This window comes from Megalobrama amblycephala, linkage group LG14 (genome assembly GCF_018812025.1).
Source record: "Megalobrama amblycephala isolate DHTTF-2021 linkage group LG14, ASM1881202v1, whole genome shotgun sequence".
NCBI lineage: Eukaryota > Metazoa > Chordata > Actinopteri > Cypriniformes > Xenocyprididae > Megalobrama > Megalobrama amblycephala.
Genome location: NC_063057.1, coordinates 5,963,860 through 5,984,272, shown reverse-complemented (window position 1 = coordinate 5,984,272; position 20,413 = coordinate 5,963,860). Strand labels below are relative to the sequence as shown.

At 37.0% G+C, this 20,413-nt stretch overlaps 3 protein-coding genes and 1 long non-coding RNA gene across 9 annotated transcripts in view; 1 reads left to right on the top strand and 3 right to left on the bottom strand.

Moving 5' to 3' along the window:
* The window catches only part of ptprz1b (protein tyrosine phosphatase receptor type Z1b), a 52,613-nt gene extending 51,618 nt beyond the window's left edge, over nucleotides 1–995 (top strand). For all 5 annotated transcript variants that reach the window (XM_048154640.1, XM_048154642.1, XM_048154639.1 and 2 more), the window contains one exon: nucleotides 87–995. In XM_048154640.1, the coding sequence (XP_048010597.1) occupies nucleotides 87–221 (135 nt within the window). In that variant the 3' untranslated portion in view covers nucleotides 222–995. The remainder of the gene's footprint in view (nucleotides 1–86) is intronic.
* A 1,138-nt stretch (nucleotides 996–2,133) lies between these two features.
* ndufa5 (NADH:ubiquinone oxidoreductase subunit A5) lies at nucleotides 2,134–4,707 on the bottom strand. Of its 2 annotated transcripts, none has more exons than XM_048154646.1 (5): nucleotides 4,568–4,707; nucleotides 4,041–4,085; nucleotides 3,773–3,889; nucleotides 2,428–2,493; nucleotides 2,134–2,309 (listed from the first exon to the last, which is right to left on the bottom strand). In XM_048154646.1, exons 1-5 carry the CDS (start codon nucleotides 4,586–4,588, stop codon nucleotides 2,208–2,210), a joined length of 351 nt encoding a protein of 116 aa, XP_048010603.1. In that variant the 5' UTR covers nucleotides 4,589–4,707; the 3' UTR covers nucleotides 2,134–2,207. The 2 variants fall into 2 exon arrangements, with proteins under 2 accessions (XP_048010603.1, XP_048010602.1); XM_048154645.1 differs by lacking the exon at nucleotides 4,568–4,707 and adding an exon at nucleotides 4,465–4,527.
* A 7,419-nt stretch (nucleotides 4,708–12,126) lies between these two features.
* On the bottom strand, nucleotides 12,127–13,017 carry LOC125244563. Its single transcript, XR_007179329.1, has 2 exons — nucleotides 12,798–13,017; nucleotides 12,127–12,639 (listed from the first exon to the last, which is right to left on the bottom strand). It is a non-coding gene; the product is annotated as an uncharacterized LOC125244563 (long non-coding RNA).
* A 2,815-nt stretch (nucleotides 13,018–15,832) lies between these two features.
* On the bottom strand, nucleotides 15,833–17,982 carry tmem243b (transmembrane protein 243, mitochondrial b). The gene is made up of 4 exons (XM_048154648.1): nucleotides 17,845–17,982; nucleotides 16,814–16,864; nucleotides 16,634–16,738; nucleotides 15,833–16,543 (listed from the first exon to the last, which is right to left on the bottom strand). Exons 1-4 carry the CDS (start codon nucleotides 17,920–17,922, stop codon nucleotides 16,400–16,402), a joined length of 378 nt encoding a protein of 125 aa, XP_048010605.1. The 5' UTR covers nucleotides 17,923–17,982; the 3' UTR covers nucleotides 15,833–16,399.
* Between the last annotated feature and the right edge of the window lie 2,431 nt (nucleotides 17,983–20,413).

The window sequence follows — 20,413 nt, the reverse complement described above, 5'->3', positions numbered from 1 at the left end:
AAAAAACAAGTAAGAAAATAGTGTTTTTGCAATGTTTACTTTGATAAGATATGAATTATAAAATGTACTTCTTCCTGTGTGTGCAGGAACAGTATCAGTTCCTCTACAAAGCGATCCTGAGTTTGGTGAGCACTAAGGAGGATGAGAGAGCTCTTCACTACTCGGAAAACAACGGCACGGTCCCTGCCAACCCGTCGGAGAGCCTGGAGTCTCTCATGTAGCTAAACAGACCCGTCACCCTTCACTGAAGGAATTGTACATTGAATCAAGAGAAAGTAGTTTTGCTCAAAACCCTCCCAAAGTCTCTACACGGACTATGTGGGTACAGGATATACTGTCATTTGGTCTTTTATTGTGCCTTTTTGTTACCTTTGTACTTTGATATAATATTATTGTTGTAACTAATGCCAAAATTTCTACTCTTTGGAGAAATGGTGACTTCTGTATTGCTGGTGGTGTCTTAGGTTTAGTTGGACATAACTGTTGAAGAAATATTTATAAGTAGCAGGGCAAAAGATTTCATACGGTATCTATTTTGGGGGGAAAAAATCTTTAGATATAAAAAGCGTTCTTGAATGTAGCGTCCTAGTACAGAAGAGAGAGGTGTGATTCTAATATATAAAACATCGGTCACACCGACAGACCAAAATACATTTATATGACTAGTTTCTTTTTTACTGTTTGCTTTTGTTATTGTAGAAACTGAATGCTTCGTTTTTTACTGTAGAAATTGAATGATTTTTTAAATTAACTTAGTTGATATGTGTTGTAACAGACATTTTCATACATTTCTCTTAACACCATCCTTCTAGATCTAAATCAGCAGTGAATCTCTGAATCAATTCATACCCACCATTCAGTTATTTATCTCCATATTTATCAACCTTTATTTAAACTGTCTAATCTTTTAGGCCTTTGGTCAAACATTAACACAGGACGTACTTGGACACAAGAAAGAAAGCAAAATAAAACATAATTTCCTCTGCATTCTCAAAGGCATTTCAGAGTGTCCGTCATTTTTTATTAACATTGTACAATGCTCATCTTCCGATCCAAACTGGATGTAGTTGATATGAAATACTTTGGTAAGTGCAAAAGTTTGGTAAGTGACAAGCTGAACCTTTTTTTTTCAATAATTGTGTTATTTATTTATTTTTATTATAAGTGATATTGCAAGACTACATGTGTGTTTAACTTTAACATTTTGTTATAATTGCTTTTCCCCCCTTTTATGGTATGTATATTATTTAGTAGTGATGAACGCTTTCGAAACACGCTTCGTGAAGATTCAAAACCTTTGTGAATCATTTTTTTTGAACCAGCGATTCGAAGCACGTATCAAACTGTCAAAGTCACGTGATTTCAGTAAACGAGGCTTTATTTACTGGTTCGCCGCTTGTGAACACAAAAGAGTGAGTATATACATGATTTTTTACCTGATCTCGGATCAGTTTTACAAATTTTAGATATTTAAAGACACATTTTTATAATAAAAAGCAAGCGATGTTGTAGTCAAGTCTTAGTTTTTGCTGTAATTACTCTGTTCTGACCAACAGGGGTCACCAGCGTGTTCGAGCGCTTCGAATCAATGAATGATTTTGCGAATCAATTAGTTCAATTGATTCAAAGTTTCGAAAAGCTTCGTTTCTCCCATTATTTTTTAGCATAAAACGCTGACATGTGTGTGACAAGTTAAACCTTTTAAACAATTTTCTAATTCTTGTATAAGATTTATAGACTACATTTAATGTAAAATATTAATGTTAAAGTCCGTAGACACATTATACAGTATGTCAAATGCAGAAAAACTAAAACTGAATATTTTTGCTTTAATAACTTTTCCCCCTTTTTAATGGCATTAATGTGTTATTTAGCTTTTTTAAATTGATTTCTGACATTCATTTTTAGCCTTTATTGGACCATGAGTTCATTCCAAGTGCTGCTGCACAATATGTTGACAAAAGACTACAAATTTTATTTGTACAATTTAATTTTTAATATACATGTAGCCTATAAATTTTACTTTTTCTTAGTTTAAAGGTCCCTCATTGAGGTGTCATCTCTCATCATCATTAAAATGTATTATAAATTAAAAATTAACTTCCAATCTATAACAAACAAGTACAAAAAATGCACAACTTAAACGGAGAGTTTATTTATTATTTAATATAAACATAATATATATGTACATGAACATCATGAGGACTTCAGATGGGCCATTTCCACTGGTTGGCCGGTGCCTCCTCTACAAGCGGTTCCCATGGTTTCCATTCCGTCATCTTCCTGGACAAGGCAAGTTCAGCCTCAGCCTGTGGAGAGACACGAGATGCTGAGGTACACCAAACCGCTCCAATGTTACTTCATTTTCTATAAACTCAGTTGATGACAGTAATGGCCCAGAGACTCTTTGGTATTGCATTTTCTCACCTGTGCAATAACCTCCTCAATCTGTCCAGAGTTGATTTTCTTTTCAAGCTTTTCCACATCTGGCTCCTTTATTGAACAAAAATGACATATACTCAAATCAACACAATCTCCTTACATCAATAAGGGATAGTTAAAGCCAATCTTAATCTCATATCTAGAGATCGACCGATATATATTGATTTACCGATGTTTTCCCCGATTATTTGAGCATTTTATCATAATCGGATATCGGTTTTGTAACATCGGATTTACCGATAAACACCGCCATCTTGTGGGTGTTTTGAGAATTGCGCGCAGGATCGCCATTACAGCGCATCTGAGGGGAGACGAGACAACGGCATGCACAGGTAAAGTATACTTACCTGCTTTACTGCAATTAGTAAACTTTATTTAACATAACAGCTATTAATGCACAAATTAGGTGTGTTACATAAATGCCTGAAATGTAGCTCACAGAGTCACGTGGGGGACTCATCAAGTCCTGTCCCAATAAAGATGTAACTTTGCATGAATTAAATAATACAGCCATGAATGAGCACATGCTTTAATTATAATTATAAACATTATTTATAATTATATAAACATTTATTATATAACCATTAATTCGATAATAAAATATCCAAGTAAACGCAACTCTATGGTAATTAATTATTTATTATCTCCACAAGCGATCGCAGTTTGAGTACAGTTCTGTGTAAATGCATAGATAAACAGTGCTTTGTCAGCAGATATTTCATAATCTAGAATGACAAAAACATTATTAATAATTCTGATATAACATACCAGTTGAGAAATGCAATAAAATACGATGTTTTGTTTGTTATATTCCAGTATTCCAGAGAATATTATTCAGTTATTTCACATTATCCAGCAAATTATTCTTCACTCTTTACTTTAGCCTATTAAACAGCTTATAAATCTACTAAAACTGTATTTTAAAATGAAGTATTACATTTCTGCAAACTTCATATGACTCCTGTCTTTAATTTATTTTCTCCATTTGAAAACATTAGACTTTCTACATTTATTTTGCTTATTGTTAACATTAGTGTTGCTGCTGATGCTTTTTATAAATAAAATTATTGTTGTAATATGAAGATTAAAAATAACAAAATTTAATGGTGTATAAATAAGATTTGTTTTGCTTTCTATGCAAGGAGGGAGTGATTGATATAATTAAAATGGTTTGTTCAGTGGTGTTGTAATCGTGTCAGTATAACAGTAAATAAATATTAGTTCTGCATATCGGTTATCAGGCACATAAACAAAAATTATCGGTATCGGTTCGAAAAAATCAATATCGGTCAATCACTACTCATCTCTCAGAACATTTTAAATGTCTTACAGCTTTGACGTGGTTGAACCTCTCGTTGATCAGCTGCTCAGTGTATTTCCTGTAGGCAGCGTCCTGAGGCATAGTCTGAAGAGAGCCCAGGATCTTGGTGTACAGAATCCGAAGACGCTTTAGGAAATACAACAATTATTCAATAGATTGCCTAATGTACATATTAGTCTAATGCAAACAAAACATTTAATTTGTCTATGCAATATTATGCTGTTATACAGAATGGAGATAAATAAATAATAAAGCAAAACAAATTCGAGACATTCACCTCATGTGGATTGTGGGAGACAGCAAGGCCAACCAAGCCTGTGGTCTAAAAATAAGACAATCAGCATATTTCCATAAACGTTATGCTTTAATGAAAGCGTCAGAAACAGCGTATGCAATGAAGTCATTTTAACATTTAACTATTAATACACATGCATTTTCATTTAATCAATTATGTAATAAGAATGTCACAATTATGATAAAGACATTACTGCACATATGCATATTAGTATAAATCTCACTCTGAAATGTCAAATGCACAACTTGATTTCCCATGCATGACATTTACAGCTCCAAAAAGACATTAAACTATAATAATATATATCTCCATCTCCTACTACAGTACACCAGCCATCACAATCGTCCAAAACAAAGCACGACTAATGCATTTAAAGATAAAATTCAAACGCTTAAGACAAACGTACAAAAAAGGCGGAAATATTTAAACGCCTTAGCATAGACACAATCTTCATTTACGGATAAATATCAGTAGTTTTTATTAATGTTTTCCATGACCTCCCCACGTACCTTTTTGATCAAACCAGCCATTTCTGCCTCTGTGATTCAATGACGCAACTTCCGTCGCCTGAGTGTGACGTCAGTTCTAGCTCATATTTTCATGGCTGCTTTCGGAGAATGCACTCCAAGGTAGGAAAGCAGCAAAGCACGTCTGAATAAAAATCTAAAAGGATATTAAGATATCTTATTGAGTTAAAGGCATGTAAACTTAGGCATGAAAACATAAGATGTGCGTTCCCCCATTTTTAACCCGTCACCGTTGGCATATAATGCAACAAAGATAGCTAAAGTCAACCGATTTTACTAATAGACCTCCAAATATCTGTGTAACTGGTGCGTTTTCCTGAGAAAATGAGGTCCAGGCCGTGATGACGTTGTAGAAAATTATTTATTCATTTCCAATTAAAATTAACCTCACACGCAAGTTCCAATCAATACTAGAAATGCTTAATAAAACCAAAAGGTAAAAATTAAAATCTGAAATCGAACATTCATAATAAGAGCATTCCGAAATCTGAGTATAGTAATTTGCAAGAAAATCATTAGAAATGGCGCCAACGAGACAGCAAGATGCAATCAAGATAGCAGGAAAAAGGTGACAATTGAGAGGATGAGCCAAGTTTTTATACCCCAAAGATTGGAAAAACTTACATCACATTCGAAGTCTTGTTTTGGATAGATAAGAAAGGTCAAAATGAACCTTTCCATGGCTCGGAGTTTTTAAAGAAATTCATGACATTTGATGGTTTCCTGCTATTCTGACAGTCATTGGATAATTTGGTGATCTTGTGACAATTGACATTATCAAACAGAGCATAAACACCCCAAAATAGTATCTAAATGGGTGGGGTAACACCTTCTTCGGAATAATACAATAACAAGTTAACATTTGACAAAAAATTCCCTTTCATTTGAATACAAAGATACAAAATATTATTGCAGAAAAAGTACATCATGTGATCCATTCTAGAACATTTACGCTTTGGTAAAATTTTGGCAGAAACCCAACTCAACCACAAAAATAACAAACCCTCTTTTACCCAGAAACTTAAAGTTCACTTGGAACATCAAAGTCATACAGTTCAACAGGTGAAATAATACAATAGAGATCAAAACAACAAAAGAGCATAATATGGAGTAAATATATGGGCCTTCTTGAATATAAGTGATTAGATGTGAGTAATCCCAGTAAGATAATATGAATACTTGAAATCATAAGTAACATTAAAATTCATAAACAATAAATGATGATAAAGAGATTAAAAAATGATTAATAATGAGTGATTACATAGAATATGAATAAATGAACATGCATAGATGAATATAAACCATTTCGGATCCATCAGTAACAATGAAATAATGATGCTGTCATCTTTCTAAAGTCATTTTACCACCTGTAATTTGGCTCCAAATCTCAGGTTAAAATTGTCATTTTGACCCCCCTCTATAAAATAGTGGATTACTAAATAAATATTCATCTATGACTGGCTTTCATCACTATGTATGTGTCGTTCTTCAGGAAAAAAATGTGAATAAAATCAAAAATTTGAACTGGCGAAGTTTGTTGATTTGACACAAAATGAGCCATTTGATCTCATGTTGAAGGACCTGCAATAGCGCGGTTTGACCAGTGGGGCGCTGTAGCGCAATACTGTAATGCAGCCCTCCCGGATACTATCCAAAAGAAGAAGACAGAAACATGGCGCTTCGGAGCCCAAACGACATCAAACCCGTAAAATGTGGGAGTTTAACATAACATTTAGCATAATTATAAGAAAATGCTGTCATGCAGGGCCACCAACTCTCATTCAAACTCACTGTTCTCACGCCACACGTCCATTTTCTCACGCAGTGAAAGATACATAGCAGAGCAAAGAGGACAGACAACACGCCGACAGATGAGACAGTTCAGGTTGCTTTTGATAAAAAACAAAGTCTCAGCTTTAAAATTGTCAATTTTACTACGGGATTCAAACAATACATGTGGTTTTGGCGTTACAGATCGCTGTAGCACCTCAGGTCAAGCCGCATGTGAACCTATTTTCCTCTTTTCTGCTATTACAGCACGAAATAAACATCAAAAAGTATGTTAAACAGATAAAGTACAACTTACTGAAATGAATCCATCTCTAATGTAATCACTTAATCAGAGTTTCAACCGCAGAAAGATGTCAATAAAACAGCTTGCAAACAAATGTCACAAAATGTTACATTTTACCTCAGGAAAGCCATTCAATGACCATAAATTCGATAGTTAAAAAATATATAGAGAGGAGCATTTTTTAAAAAAAATATGCACAATATTACATATTTTTATGTTCATATTTCATATTTATATTTTCTTAATAAAACACAGTACCAGTCATTATAACAGTTGGAATATTGATAACTTGTGAGGAGAAAAAACCTGAAGGAGATTGATCTAATCAGTTGGCTCGAAATTAATTAAAAATACACTTTCAAAAGCTTAAGTGATTTCCTTGTTTTATTTATTAGTTAAAGTAGGCCTATAACTCAATATTTAGCTAATTGTTAGTGGAATAGTTGAACAAAGCATACTGATTAATCGGTGTAATAATCGATGATTAATCGACCCAATAACCGTTTGTTGCAGCCCTGCTTCATTCGCTGATCCTTCATGTCGGATACGAGTCACAACTGACCAATACTGAGTAGTCAACATCTTGAATACGTCATGCATGTACAGCACACATTACAGACCTTGATGCACAAACACAGATACATGTCTAAAGTAAAGAATAAACCAGTCTTGATTTAGCTTAACTTAAAATATAATCTGCATGCATTATAAACCATAGTCAATTTTATTTAGATCTCTCTTCAGAAAGGTCTTTGTAGGGTTTAATAAAATCATCGTCATAATAAGCATATTTCCAGTACGTGCCTCAGGCTTGCATAGTATCGTCAACTCGCACATCAGCCTCCACGGTAAATTTCCACAGTTGGTTTGAGTCGGCTGTGCGTCTTGCGTTAACAACCCAGAACTAAAGTTCGATTCAGTTCTGAGAATGTGCATGTCATTTTATATTCATGAACTATTATGTTGGCTAACTTTTACATTCTGAGGTTTTAGATAAACTGTATGGAGTAATGTCTGTTTCCTCTACAGAATAAAGGTTTGGAGCGTCCAGTCATCAGAAGCAGAGCTGTGGGTCGTGTGGACAGACATTGACTGTAATGATGGACTTCTGCTGATGGACAGGTAAGACTTGTAATGTGTGAGTGTGTGTTTGCTTGTAAACATGTAGGTTCCCATCATTTTGTTTTTGGAGGGTCACGCCTTTAATAAGCAAATGATGTGAACCTAAGTAGGTGGGGAAGGGACGGCGGGCCAAAATTTTATACAGCTAAATTTTTTTCGTTGTGTCCAGAAGCATAACCGCTGCTGGACATGGTGCCGGGCCTCAGGGGGGGACCCGAATCATCCCCACCCCTTCATTCACACGCCATTCACTCGTATCGCGGAGATCCGGCTGGGATCGAACCAGCAACCTCTGAACCCGTGAGGCAGCGCTCTTACCTGTGAGCCACAGATCTCTTGTCTGAACATGTGCAGGAACTTATATTTGACCTGTGTGAGTCTACAATAAAGCAGTTAAAGCTTTGAGTCTCTGTTGATCGTCACTGGGGTTCGAACCCACGCCGCTATCGCAGCTTCATCAGCAGAGAACGTGTGTTTAGCCAGTAGCGCCATCATGGCTTTCACACTGAGAGCTGCTGCTTGAAGATCTTTGTTGGATTTACTGACAACAATTTAACATAAGCATTAGTGGGACTTGAACTCGGGTCTCCTTGATTAAAACTCAATGCTTTATCCACTGAACCACTGAGTCTTTCACATTGTGGAGTGTTTTGGACGGGGTTTTATTAGCATAACGTCGTAGATGATGTCAAACTTAAGCAACAGTGGGATTTGAACCCAGAACTTCACGTATGAAAGGCAAATAATTACCCACTGAACCACAGAGTCTGTGATGTTGCTGTCAACTTTAGCTTTTATGACAGTGATTGAACACAAACAACAGCAGGATGTGAACTCTGGTCTCCATGATTAAAACACGAAGCTTTATCCACTGAATCTGCAGTTACTGAGTGTTTTGGAAAAGGTTTGTTTTGTGAAACTATTCTTGTGAGAGTTGAACTCAGGACTTTCACACAGAATAAGCAGTTGATCGTCCACTGAGACACTGAACCTGTAGTGATTGTGGAAGGACTTTCTTCTTACGTTCAGTTTAGGTAAGTGTTTGTAATCTGTATTACAGTCTTTTACCTGCTTGAGATCATGAATCACCTAGTCATTTCTTGCGTTCATTTGTATGACAGGACTTCATTGTTTCTGCTGTGAGTATGTGCTACACATAACTATGATAAAAACATTGGTTTATTCAAGTAAAGTCTTTTTATTTTAATAACAAACAGTCAATCACACCTGCCTGCAAGTTTCTAGTAAACACAAAGACCTTGATTAGCTGCTTCAGGTGTTTTAAATGAGGTTGGAGCTAAACTCCGGAGAGTGGCTCAGCCAGAGCAGGATTACACTGTATTTGAGCAGCTGTTCACCGCAGAGCCACGGGTGGAGTGTGAAGTCCAGATTCCTCTCTAGATGTAATTTGGGTGTAATGGGTGGAGCTAGAAGGTCTAACCCCGCCCATTACTCTCTCCCTCCACCCATTTGATGCACAGAGGTGGAGCTGGACGTCTTTTGGCTCTGCATTGAGCACCACTTGCTTTAAGTCTCTTTCCTCCTGCTGCTGTTTTCATATAGAAATGCAGATGCACTTATTGTCCACAAGGCGGCGCTAAAACACTCATCTGATCTCATACTTGGGCCTGTTATATTCACCAGTAAAAAGCATAATTAACAGTGACACAACAACACAAAACCATTGTTTAACTGTGAACACACGTGATAAACATCACTTAAAACATAAAAACGTGACAGATAGACACACTAAACGAATCTCTTGAGCTCCTTTGAACCGTATTTTATCATTGTTTACCGTTTACGCTCGAGGCGCGTGCCTTTCAGCAGAACACTTTATCTGTCTTTCCGCATCAGTTGAGAGCAGATCTGACTCAGATCCTGAAAAAACACGGATTAGTTTTCAAATATGTGGAAATTAAATCACAGCCCTCTCACCTAAGACTGGCGACAGACTCACTTGCCCAGAGCTCATTTAACTAGGCTAGCTTAGCACTGAAATACTAACAGCAGAACGACTGAATCTGATGATCAGTTGCTCATCCGCTCCTCTAGGTGGCGTAAGCGGGTTTCACTGTCAGCGCGACACCGGCGGGTCCTTGACAACATGACGCTGATGACAGTCGCTACAGCACGTGCAGATGACAACTGATCACATTCCTGCAAATAAATCGATAAAATGAGGGAATAAAGTGTCACGGAACTCACCGGTAAGTAAATTTGTTCTTATAAACTCATTATGTTTTGTATAATTGTCTACATTTGTACTGATTCATCGTTCATCGCTCATGTCAGTTTATTTACATTCATGTTATGAAGGATTTAATGTGTTTCCTCGCGAACGCAAAACTTTAATTTGATGGTGTCTTTAACTTATAACTTCGTGTTTAATTTGCCACTTATTAACCAAGTATGAAGGCAGTTTAATCTTCTGTGAAGGTTTATCACAGGCTTTGTTTACATGCTGAACTCACTGTCAGAGCACTTGGGTAAAGTTGGTTTTACATTCGCACATTCGGACATCCGTATTCAATAGCCTTGTTAATCACACTACATTGGACATTCAGTGGACATTCACAAATAAATATGCCATTAAACAATACTTGCCTATTTTGATCGACTGTGAAAAATGTTGTAAGTTGACAATCGTTGGTTGTCAATATCATGTCGCTGCTTAAAATTCGCAAACATTAATTTATTGCACATTTATTAGAAAGTCTGAATTTATCAGAAGTTCGAATGTGCGAATATAAAACCAACTTTACCGAAGTTGTCAGAGCTTCACAAGAACAAATTCATTACATTTGTAATCGCCATCTAATACTCATATCATGAAGCAGAATAATAAGGAATGGTGTTTTTGTCTGTTTTGCTGTAGTTTTACTGAAGGTAATAATCTACTGGACTGTTGTTTGTTATTAGAGTCAGTTGGAGTTTGAAGCTCTGATGTTTCTGCTGCTTCATGCTTTAGTAGAGCTGAAGTGTTCAATATATTATACATCTAATGCAGTATTATGACATCTTATATTTATGAACTATTATGTAGGCTAACTTTTGCATTCTGATGTTTTAGATAAACTGTATGGAGTAATGTCTGTTTCCTCTACAGAATAAAGGTTTGGAGCGTCCAGTCATCAGAAGCAGAGCTGTGGGTCGTGTGGACAGACATTGACTGTAATGATGGACTTCTGCTGATGGACAGGTAAGACTTGTAATGTGTGAGTGTGTGTTTGCTTGTAAACATGTAGGTTCCCATCATTTTGTTTTTGGAGGGTCACACCTTTAATAAGCAAATGATGTGAACCTAAGAAGGTGGGGAAGGGACGGCGGGCCAAAATTTTATACAGCAAAATTTTTTTTTGTTGTTTTCAGAAGCATAACCGCTGCTGGACATGGTGCCGGGCCTCAGGGGGGGAGCCGAATCATCCCCACCCCTTCATTCACACGCCATTCACTCGTATCGCGGAGATCCGGCTGGGATCGAACCAGCAACCTCTGAACCCGTGAGGCAGCGCTCTTACCTGTGAGCCACAGATCTCTTGTCTGAACATGTGCAGGAACTTATATTTGACCTGTGTGAGTCTACAATAAAGCAGTTAAAGCTTTGACTGAGTCTCTGTTGATCGTCACTGGGGTTCGAACCCACGCCTCTATCGCAGCTTCATCAGCAGAGAACGTGTGTTTAGCCAGTAGCGCCATCATGGCTTTCACACTGAGAGCTGCTGTTTGAAGATCTTTGTTGGATTTAGTGACAACAATTTAACATAAGCATTAGTGGGACTTGAACTCGGGTCTCCTTGATTAAAACTCAACACTTTATCCACTGAACCACTGAGTCTTACACATTGTTGAGTGTTTTGGACAGGGTTTTATTGGCTTTATGTCATAGATGATGACAAACTTAAGCAATGGTGGGATTTGAACCCAGAACTTCATGTATGAAAGGCAAGTAATCATCCACTGAACCACAGAGTCTGTGATGTTGCTGTCGACTTTAGCTTTTATGACAGTGATTGAACACAAACAACAGCAGGATGTGAACTCTGGTCTCCATGATTAAAACACGAAGCTTTATCCACTGAATCTGCAGTTACTGAGTGTTTTGGAAAAGGTTTGTTTTGTGAAACTATTTTTGTGAGAGTTGAACTCAGGACTTTCACACAGAATAAGCAGTTGATCGTCCACTGAGACACTGAACCTGTAGTGATTGTGGAAGGACTTTCTTCTTACATTCAGTTTTGGTAAGTGTTTGTAATCTGTATTACAGTCTTTTACCTGCTTGAGATCATGAATCACCTTGTCATTTCTTGCATTCATTTGTATGACAGGACTTCATTGTTTCTGCTGTGAGTATGTGCTACACATAACTATGATAAAAACATTGATTTATTCAAGTAACGTGTTTTTATTTTAATAACAAACAGTCAATCACACCTGCCTGGAAGTTTCTAGTAAACACAAAGACCTTGATTAGCTGCTTCAGGTGTTTTAAATGAGGTTGGAGCTAAACTCCGGAGAGTGGCTCAGCCAGAGCAGGATTACACTGTATTTGAGCAGCTGTTCACCGCAGAGCCACGGGTGGAGCGTGAAGTCCAGATCCCTCTCTAGATGTAATTTGGGTGTAATGGGTGGAGCTAGAAGGTCTAACCACACCCTAACCCCGCCCATTACTCTCTCCCTCCACCCATTTGATCCACAGAGGTGGAGCTGGACGTCTTTTGGCTCTGCATTGAGCACCACTTGCTTTAAGTCTCTTTCCTCCTGCTGCTGTTTTCATATAGAAATGCAGATGCACTTATTGTCCACAAGGCGGCGCTGAAACACTCATCTGATCTCATACTTGGGCCTGTCATATTCACTAATAAAAAGCATAATTAACAGTGACACAACAACACAAAACCATTGTTTAACTGTTCACAAACGCGATAAACATCACTTAAAACATAAAAACGTGACAGAAAGACACACTAAACAAATCTCATAAGCTCTTTTGGACCGTATTTTATCATTGTTTACCGTTTACGCTCGAGGCGCGTTCCTTTCAGCAGAACACTTTATCTGTCTTTCCGCATCAGTTGAGAGCAGATCTGACTCAGATCCTGAAAAAACACGGATTAGTTTTCAAATATGTGGAAATTAAATCACAGCCCTCTCACCTAAGACTAGCGACAGACTCACTTGCCCAGAGCTCAATTAACTAGGCTAGCTTAGCACTGAAATACTAACAGCAGAACGACTGAATCTGATGATCAGTTGTTCATCCGCTCCTCTAGGTGGCGTAAGCGGGTTTCACTGTCAGCGCGACACCGGCGGGTCCTTGACAACATGACGCTGATGACAGTCGCTACAGCACGTGCAGATGACAACTGATCACTCAACTAAACATATTCCTGCAAATAAATCGATAAAATGAGGGAATAAAGTGTCAGGGAACTCACCGGTAAGTAAATTTGTTCTTATAAACTCATTATGTTTTGTATAATTGTCTACATTTGTACTGATTCATCGTTCATCGCTCATGTCAGTTTATTTACATTCATGTTATGAAGGATTTAATGTGTTTCCCGCGAACACACAAAACTTTAATTTGATGGTGTCTTTAACTTATAACTTCTTGTTTAATTTGCCACTTGTTAACCAAGTATGAAGGCAGTTTAATCTTCTGTGAAGGTTTATCACAGGCTTTGTTTACATGCTGAACTCACTGTTAGAGCTTCACAAGAACAAATTCATTACATTTGTAATCACCATCTAATACTCATATCATGAAGCAGAATAATAAGGAATGGTGTTTTTGGCTGTTTTGCTGTAGTTTTACTGAAGGTAATAATCTACTGGACTGTTGTTTGTTATTAGAGTCAGTTGGAGTTTTAAGCTCTGATGTTTCTGCTGCTTCATGCTTTAGTAGAGCTGAAGTGTTGAATATATTATACATCTAATGCAGTATTATGACATCTTATATTTATGAACTATTATATAGGCTAAGTTTTGCATTCTGATGTTTTAGATAAACTGTATGGAGTAATGTCTGTTTCCTCTACAGAATAAAGGTTTGGAGCGTCCAGTCATCAGAAGCAGAGCTGTGGGTCGTGTGGACAGACATTGACTGTAATGATGGACTTCTGCTGATGGACAGGTAAGACTTGTAATGTGTGAGTGTGTGTTTGCTTGTAAACATGTAGGTTCCCATCATTTTGTTTTTGGAGGGTCACGCCTTTAATAAGCAAATGATGTGAACCTAAGAAGGTGGGGAAGGGACGGCGGGCCAAAATTTTAGACAGCTAAATTTTTTTCGTTGTGTCCAGAAGCATAACCGCTGCTGGACATGGTGCCGGGCCTCAGGGGGGGGACCCGAATCATCCCCACCCCTTCACTCACACTCCATTCACTCGTATCGCGGAGATCCGGCTGGGATCGAACCAGCAACCTCTGAACCCGTGAGGCAGCGCTCTTACCTGTGAGCCACAGATCTCTTGTCTGAACATGTGCAGGAACTTATATTTGACCTGTGTGAGTCTACAATAAAGCAGTTAAAGCTTTGACTGAGTCTCTGTTGATCGTCACTGGGGTTCGAACCCACGCCTCTATCGCAGCTTCATCAGCAGAGAACGTGTGTTTAGCCAGTAGCGCCATCATGGCTTTCACACTGAGAGCTGCTGTTTGAAGATCTTTGTTGGATTTGCTGACAACAATTTAACATAAGCATTAGTGGGACTTGAACTCGGGTCTCCTTGATTAAAACTCAATGCTTTATCCACTGAACCACTGAGTCTTTCACATTGTAGCATTTTTTGGACGGGGTTTTATTAGCATAAAGTCGTAGATGATGACAAACTTAAGCAACAGTGGGGTTCGAACCCAAAACTTCACGCATGAAAGGCAAATAATTATCCACTGAACCACAGAGTCTGTGATGTTGCTGTCGACTTTAGCTTTTATGACAGTGATCGAACACAAACAACAGGGTAGATTTGAACTCGAGTCTCCATGATTAAAACACAACGCTTTAACCACTGAACCACTGAGTCTTTCACATCGTGGAGTGGTTTGGACAGGGTTTTTATTAGCTTTATGTTGTAGATGATGACAAACTTATGCAACAGTGGGATTCAAACCCAAAACTTCATGTATGAAAGGCAAATAATTATTCACTGAACCACAGAGTCTGTAAAGTTCCAGTCGACTTCAGCTTTTATGACAGTGATTTAACATAAAAAATCTCAAAGATCTCAGATCTCCATGATTAAAACACAACGCTTTAGGAGTGTTTTTGCACAAGCTTTGTTTTATATAATGAAAATTATAAAGTGGTATTTGAAAGCAGTAATAAGACTAACTCCAAATTCAAAACACTAGACTGTATGCTTTTAGTTTGCATAAAAACTTCAAAAATTCTTGATTTTTCTTGGTTTGTTTTAAATGTATTTATTGACAAAATTATGAATAAAATTTAAGCTTTGTCAGTTGTTTTCAAGAGAGTTGCTATCATCCATTAGTGCAAAGTAGGAGCACTTTTTATTCATTCATTTATTTTGGGATATTGCAAGAGCCCTTGTATGGAATGCAGGCCTACTTACAAAATTTTTATTCATCAAAAATATAGATGAACGAAAATGTTTTTTTTTTTTTTTTTCAAAACTTAACAGTTGCTAATACTACAAGCTACTGTTTTTCTCGTTTTGTAAATGTGTGATCTAAATTAGTAATGTGTTTTATCTAACAGTTTAGCCCCCAAAAGTAAAAATATATTTACAGAATACAAACTGCATGGAACATCTAGTCTCCAATCCTGCAAGTTTAATTTCAAATCCAGCTTTAATTTGATTAGATGTACATTTGAATAGATTGATCAGTCCCCAATTTGCACAGGACAAAGTTGTAAAGCTCTAATGAGAGGGTGTCCAAACCCCAATGCAGCCTCTAGAGGTCCCAAAGATGAAATGTGAACCAACAAGTTCCTCAGTCTTTTCATATGAAACTTTCCACTGTTTCAGACAAAATGCACCACAACTTTATACTAAAAATAAAGCACAAAAGAACTTACAAATGCATATTGTGTATATGTATTTATTAATTACATACAATCCAAATAACAACGGTTTATAACCAAAATTTTAAGGTTTTCACCATATCAAATAACAGTGTTCAGTAATTTAGAAAAATGAACAAAAACATGATTTACAGTGACTGCTGCATGTCTTTAATCAAGTGCTCCTATTCAAGATTCTGATCATTTAAATACAAAATAAGGAATATCTTAATTAGGAATGTACCATAGGTGTGTCATGTACAAATATAAAAACATTACGCATTGCCATGGCTTATTTCAATAAACTTTTCAAAAGTCTTGTCATTGGCATATAGGTTAAGCTGTGTACAGCATTCAGGGTGCAAAACGTGTGCGTGGACATCCCAGAGTGCTACTGATCGCTAGCATGTTTGCATCTATTATGTGTTTTGTCCACTAATATGGCTCCCAAAGGCAGACTGGCCCTGCCCACACAAACGGGGCTTGTAGGAAAATGAATTCTCCTGATTCAAGAACTCAATTGGGGTTCCAAAGCACCCACATAATGATGAACATTCCGCTGATTGGGACGGTTCCCGTGGTAACAGTATTATAAGGCATTGCTCTGTTTATCACGTCCCACATCATGAAAGTACAAGTTGGCACAGATACACAGCAGAACGATGGAGCAGAGCATGTAGTAGATCAAGTTGCGAAACTTGGGCTCCAGATCGCCCTGCCTATACCAGAATATCTGAAAGAAAGTGATTTATTTGGTCAGGAATTGCATCAAAACTTTTATCTCTCTTTGGTACCATTTAAAGAATGGCAAGTTCTTACTTACCAGAACCAACACTGATCCGCAGACTAGCATGATACAGACAGCAAAGAAAATGTTCAATGGCTTGGGAGGCAGTGAAGGGAAGACAAATGAGCTAATGATGGTCACCTGAAAGAGATGGAGTTAATAATGACAATATGATTAACAGACATATTGAGATCTTCATTAGTGGGGAAAACTTACCAGAACGAGTAAAGACGCGAGTCCACCGATCACTAGATTGATGATTCTATCCTGAAAGTGATTAACAAAAATATATTAGTGTAGCTGACAGAAAATAGTTGCACTTTACAGGTAACTCAAGGTGCTGCAATGAATATGATCTTTTTTAAAATATCTACATGTCACCAATACATGGAAAGTCTCAAAATGGCCAGGTATATTAGGCTGCTGTCACTTTAAGACCTGACGCACGGATCCATTATACTGTTACACGTGAGTGTACTTTCTCAACTGTTTATGTTCACTCAAAACATAACTGACTGTATTTACGTGAATACTCGCCAAGACCTGCATTTTGACATTATTTTGTGTGTATTTGACTATTTAAGCGCAATAAGCAGCAAAAAAATAATAAAAAGGAGGCTTTATGTGCACGCACTTTGGGTGCGAGCACAAAATCTGTGGGAATGAGTAAAATGTAATGTAATACATGCAATCCCACGTCAAAATTCAACCCCTGTAACACCAACAATATTCATCCAGAGGAAATGAAACAAGTGAAGGGAAGCGGGTTTGTGTGTCAACTCACTGTCAGAAAGATGAGAGAGAAAGACCAGCTGGTATCATGTATCTATTCTTCAGAAAATGAGTATTGGAAGCGTTTCAGATATTTTGGTATCGATATGTATCGAAAAACCTATAAAAGATTACAATTGAAAATGTATAAATGTGTATATATATATATATATATATATAAAAAATATACACACATACACACACAGGGCTTGACATTAACATTATTAACAACTTGACATTAACACCCGCCAAATGCACTTTGGCAGGTTGAATTTTATACATTTTCAATTGTAATCTTTCAAAAACGCTTCTAAAATAATAAACTAAGTGCAATGTTGTGTCAAAAATATAGTTTTTTCGATACATATCGATACCGAAATATCTGAAACGCTTCCAATACTCAATATGAGAGAGAGAGAGATTTTTTGTATTGTTTAGCAAAAAAGGTTTTAATTTCATGTTAACAGGTGAGTTACCCTGGCCGATGTCTCCCCGAACAGAGGTCTGTTGTCCATGCCACTGGTGCCATATGTGCGCGTAGCGAAGTCATCCATGGCCGGAGCAGTGCACACACCCTTTCCTGATACCTTCTACCAGCAGCAGCCCCTCTGAAGCGGAGGATGGCAGTGCATGCTGCTCGCTGCTCTCTACGTTGGGTTCGCTCCTCAGGGCAAGCGATTTATGAACAGCACATAGTCATGGTTGGGTCACCTAGAGTACAGATCAGCCACACGACACGTTACTTAAAACATTCATTTAGTTAATTCTCCTGATAATTTCATGGCACGTCAAAGTGTGTGATATGAACTAAAACAAACCCCAGAGCCTCAGCACTGAATGATACGTCATGCACTTTGCTCCTTTTCCCATGAATCCAAAGACTTTTCTTACAATGGTGCTTAAGAGTAACACAACAAGCTGGCCTTTCTAGTAATCAGCCCAAGGGACTGGATCATGAAACCATAAGCACAGCCTTAAAAATGTGTGATCAGTCATGTGAGCAGTTGATCTTGGCATCAGCGCATGGCTTGTGCAGAGCCATGTTAATATTTATTTAACTATATAGTCACATATAAACATGATATTTAAACAATCTTATGGCCATTTATTTGGGTCACACCAAGTACAATAGTACTGGTGTCACTGGAAAGATGCATCATTAAAGTGAAAGTTAACCTAAAAATGAAACTTGCTTTATCATCTGTATTCTTTGGAAGTCATATAGGTTTGGAACAGCTTAAATAATGACAATTTGGATGAACTAAAGAAAATTAAGCTCTAAAAGTTTGTATGTAAACAACCTACAGCACATTACTTTGTGATCCAAAACAAATCTTCCTCATGATGATGAATAGATGGCTGAAATTTCTAACTGCAGCTCATGTCAACAGATATCTGAGGCTGGAAGAAGAGGAGGATCTCCAGACTATTTTCAGCTCTGTAACCAAATAAAACAAATGCACCATTAGTGTCTAATGTCACTTACTCTTCTAGTATTGATTGTTCTAGTCTAGACTAGTTTCTGTTCAAAAGGGTGGCCTATTTAAAATTGCTTACTGGCCATAAAACAATCCAAACAAAACAATCGCGAATCAGTTTCAGATAACCAGGGAATGTTCATCTAAACAGCTTATCAGTCCAGTAAATGACTTTATTACTTTGACAGAATCGGTGCAGGTGCATGAATTGATTTTTTTTGTTTGTTTATATAGCGTACACACAAACTAACAGACCGATCAAAAATATCATCCTCTAAACTGTCTTTCTTAGTCTGAACATGTATGTTAACTTAAACAAAAACGTAAATATGACTACAATCAGATTGCTGTTACATATTAATATTAAGAGCTAACAAGCTAATGTGAATGAAAACAAACCGTCCGAACGGGGAAGATGGATTCAGAATATAATAAACAAATAAACTTATATAACTTACCTGGATATAACAAACAGAGGGGTTTATTGATCACACGGGGGTGTTTTCCGATCACAGTATTATCCGCATGACTTCAAAAGAACAGTAATAACGGCTAGCCGTATGAAACCGGAAGTGACGCGTTCTTAAAGGGCCATACGGTTAGTTTTACGTTTATCGTATTTGTTGTTGAAGGCACAAACATAAAATTATGTCAGAATATATTTTATAAGTAACACTAAAACAGTAAAAAAAAAAAAAAAAATACAGTCTTTTCTAATTAATAAAAAAAGAGCAAAACACCTTTTATATAATTTGTTTTATATAATTTTATATATTTACATTTATATACCAACCTATGTTTAACAGGTTTTTGTACAGGCTTGGGAGAATTTTGTAAAGAGATGAAAGTCTGGCTATTCACCTTTAAAGATGCAATATGTAAGAATTTTGCAGTAAAATATCCAAAAACCACTAGGCCAGTGTTATATATTTTGTTTACTTGAGTACTCACAATATCCCAAATGTTTCCAACTATTTGTAAATCGTGAGAAAATAGCAATTTTAACCAAGGCTCCGGGACGTGTGAGGAGTCGCCTGTCAATTGCGTCATCCTCGTTTCCGGTTTTATTTTGTAGAAACACAAAAGACGCTTTAATATTTACATGTTTTAATAGACAAGGGAACAACTGTTTTGATATATATTCATAGACTAAACTAATTGTTGTTATATAGCTCAACACGTTTAGTCTTATTGTTTAAATCTAATTTTCGAGTACCACATTTTACCATGCCTCAGAGAAAAACACTATTTTGTCAAGTAGCTAACATAGCATAATCAGATGCAGCTTTATTTTTAGTAACAGTAATACAGAATTTTCTCCATCATACAATATGTTTTAAAATGAATTGCATGCCATTTATCAACACAAGCCATCCAGCATTTAATATGATATTCTAAAATTGATCGATCTTACTGCAGTGTGTAACAGTGTCTCACAGCAGCCGCCGAGCGAACGCACAGAGTAACGTTATAACATTTTCAACACACTCAAATGTATCTAATAATATGATAAACAGAGCTGTGTTACCTCATACTCATGACCGGAAAAGCGGAAGCAGCGCCGGCG

Coding starts and splice junctions, on each gene's coding strand:
- ndufa5 (XM_048154645.1), bottom strand. CDS start 4,512: ATGAAGATTGTGTCTATGCTAAGGCGTTTAAATATTTCCGCCTTTTTT. Junction 4,086..4,464: donor TAAATATTTCCGCCTTTTTT/GTACGTTTGTCT, acceptor TCTTATTTTTAG/ACCACAGGCTTGGTTGGCCT. Junction 3,890..4,040: donor TCTCCCACAATCCACATGAG/GTGAATGTCTCG, acceptor TATTTCCTAAAG/CGTCTTCGGATTCTGTACAC.
- tmem243b (XM_048154648.1), bottom strand. CDS start 17,922: ATGGATGACTTCGCTACGCGCACATATGGCACCAGTGGCATGGACAAC. Junction 16,865..17,844: donor TCGGGGAGACATCGGCCAGG/GTAACTCACCTG, acceptor AATCACTTTCAG/GATAGAATCATCAATCTAGT. Junction 16,544..16,633: donor GCGGATCAGTGTTGGTTCTG/GTAAGTAAGAAC, acceptor ACTTTCTTTCAG/ATATTCTGGTATAGGCAGGG.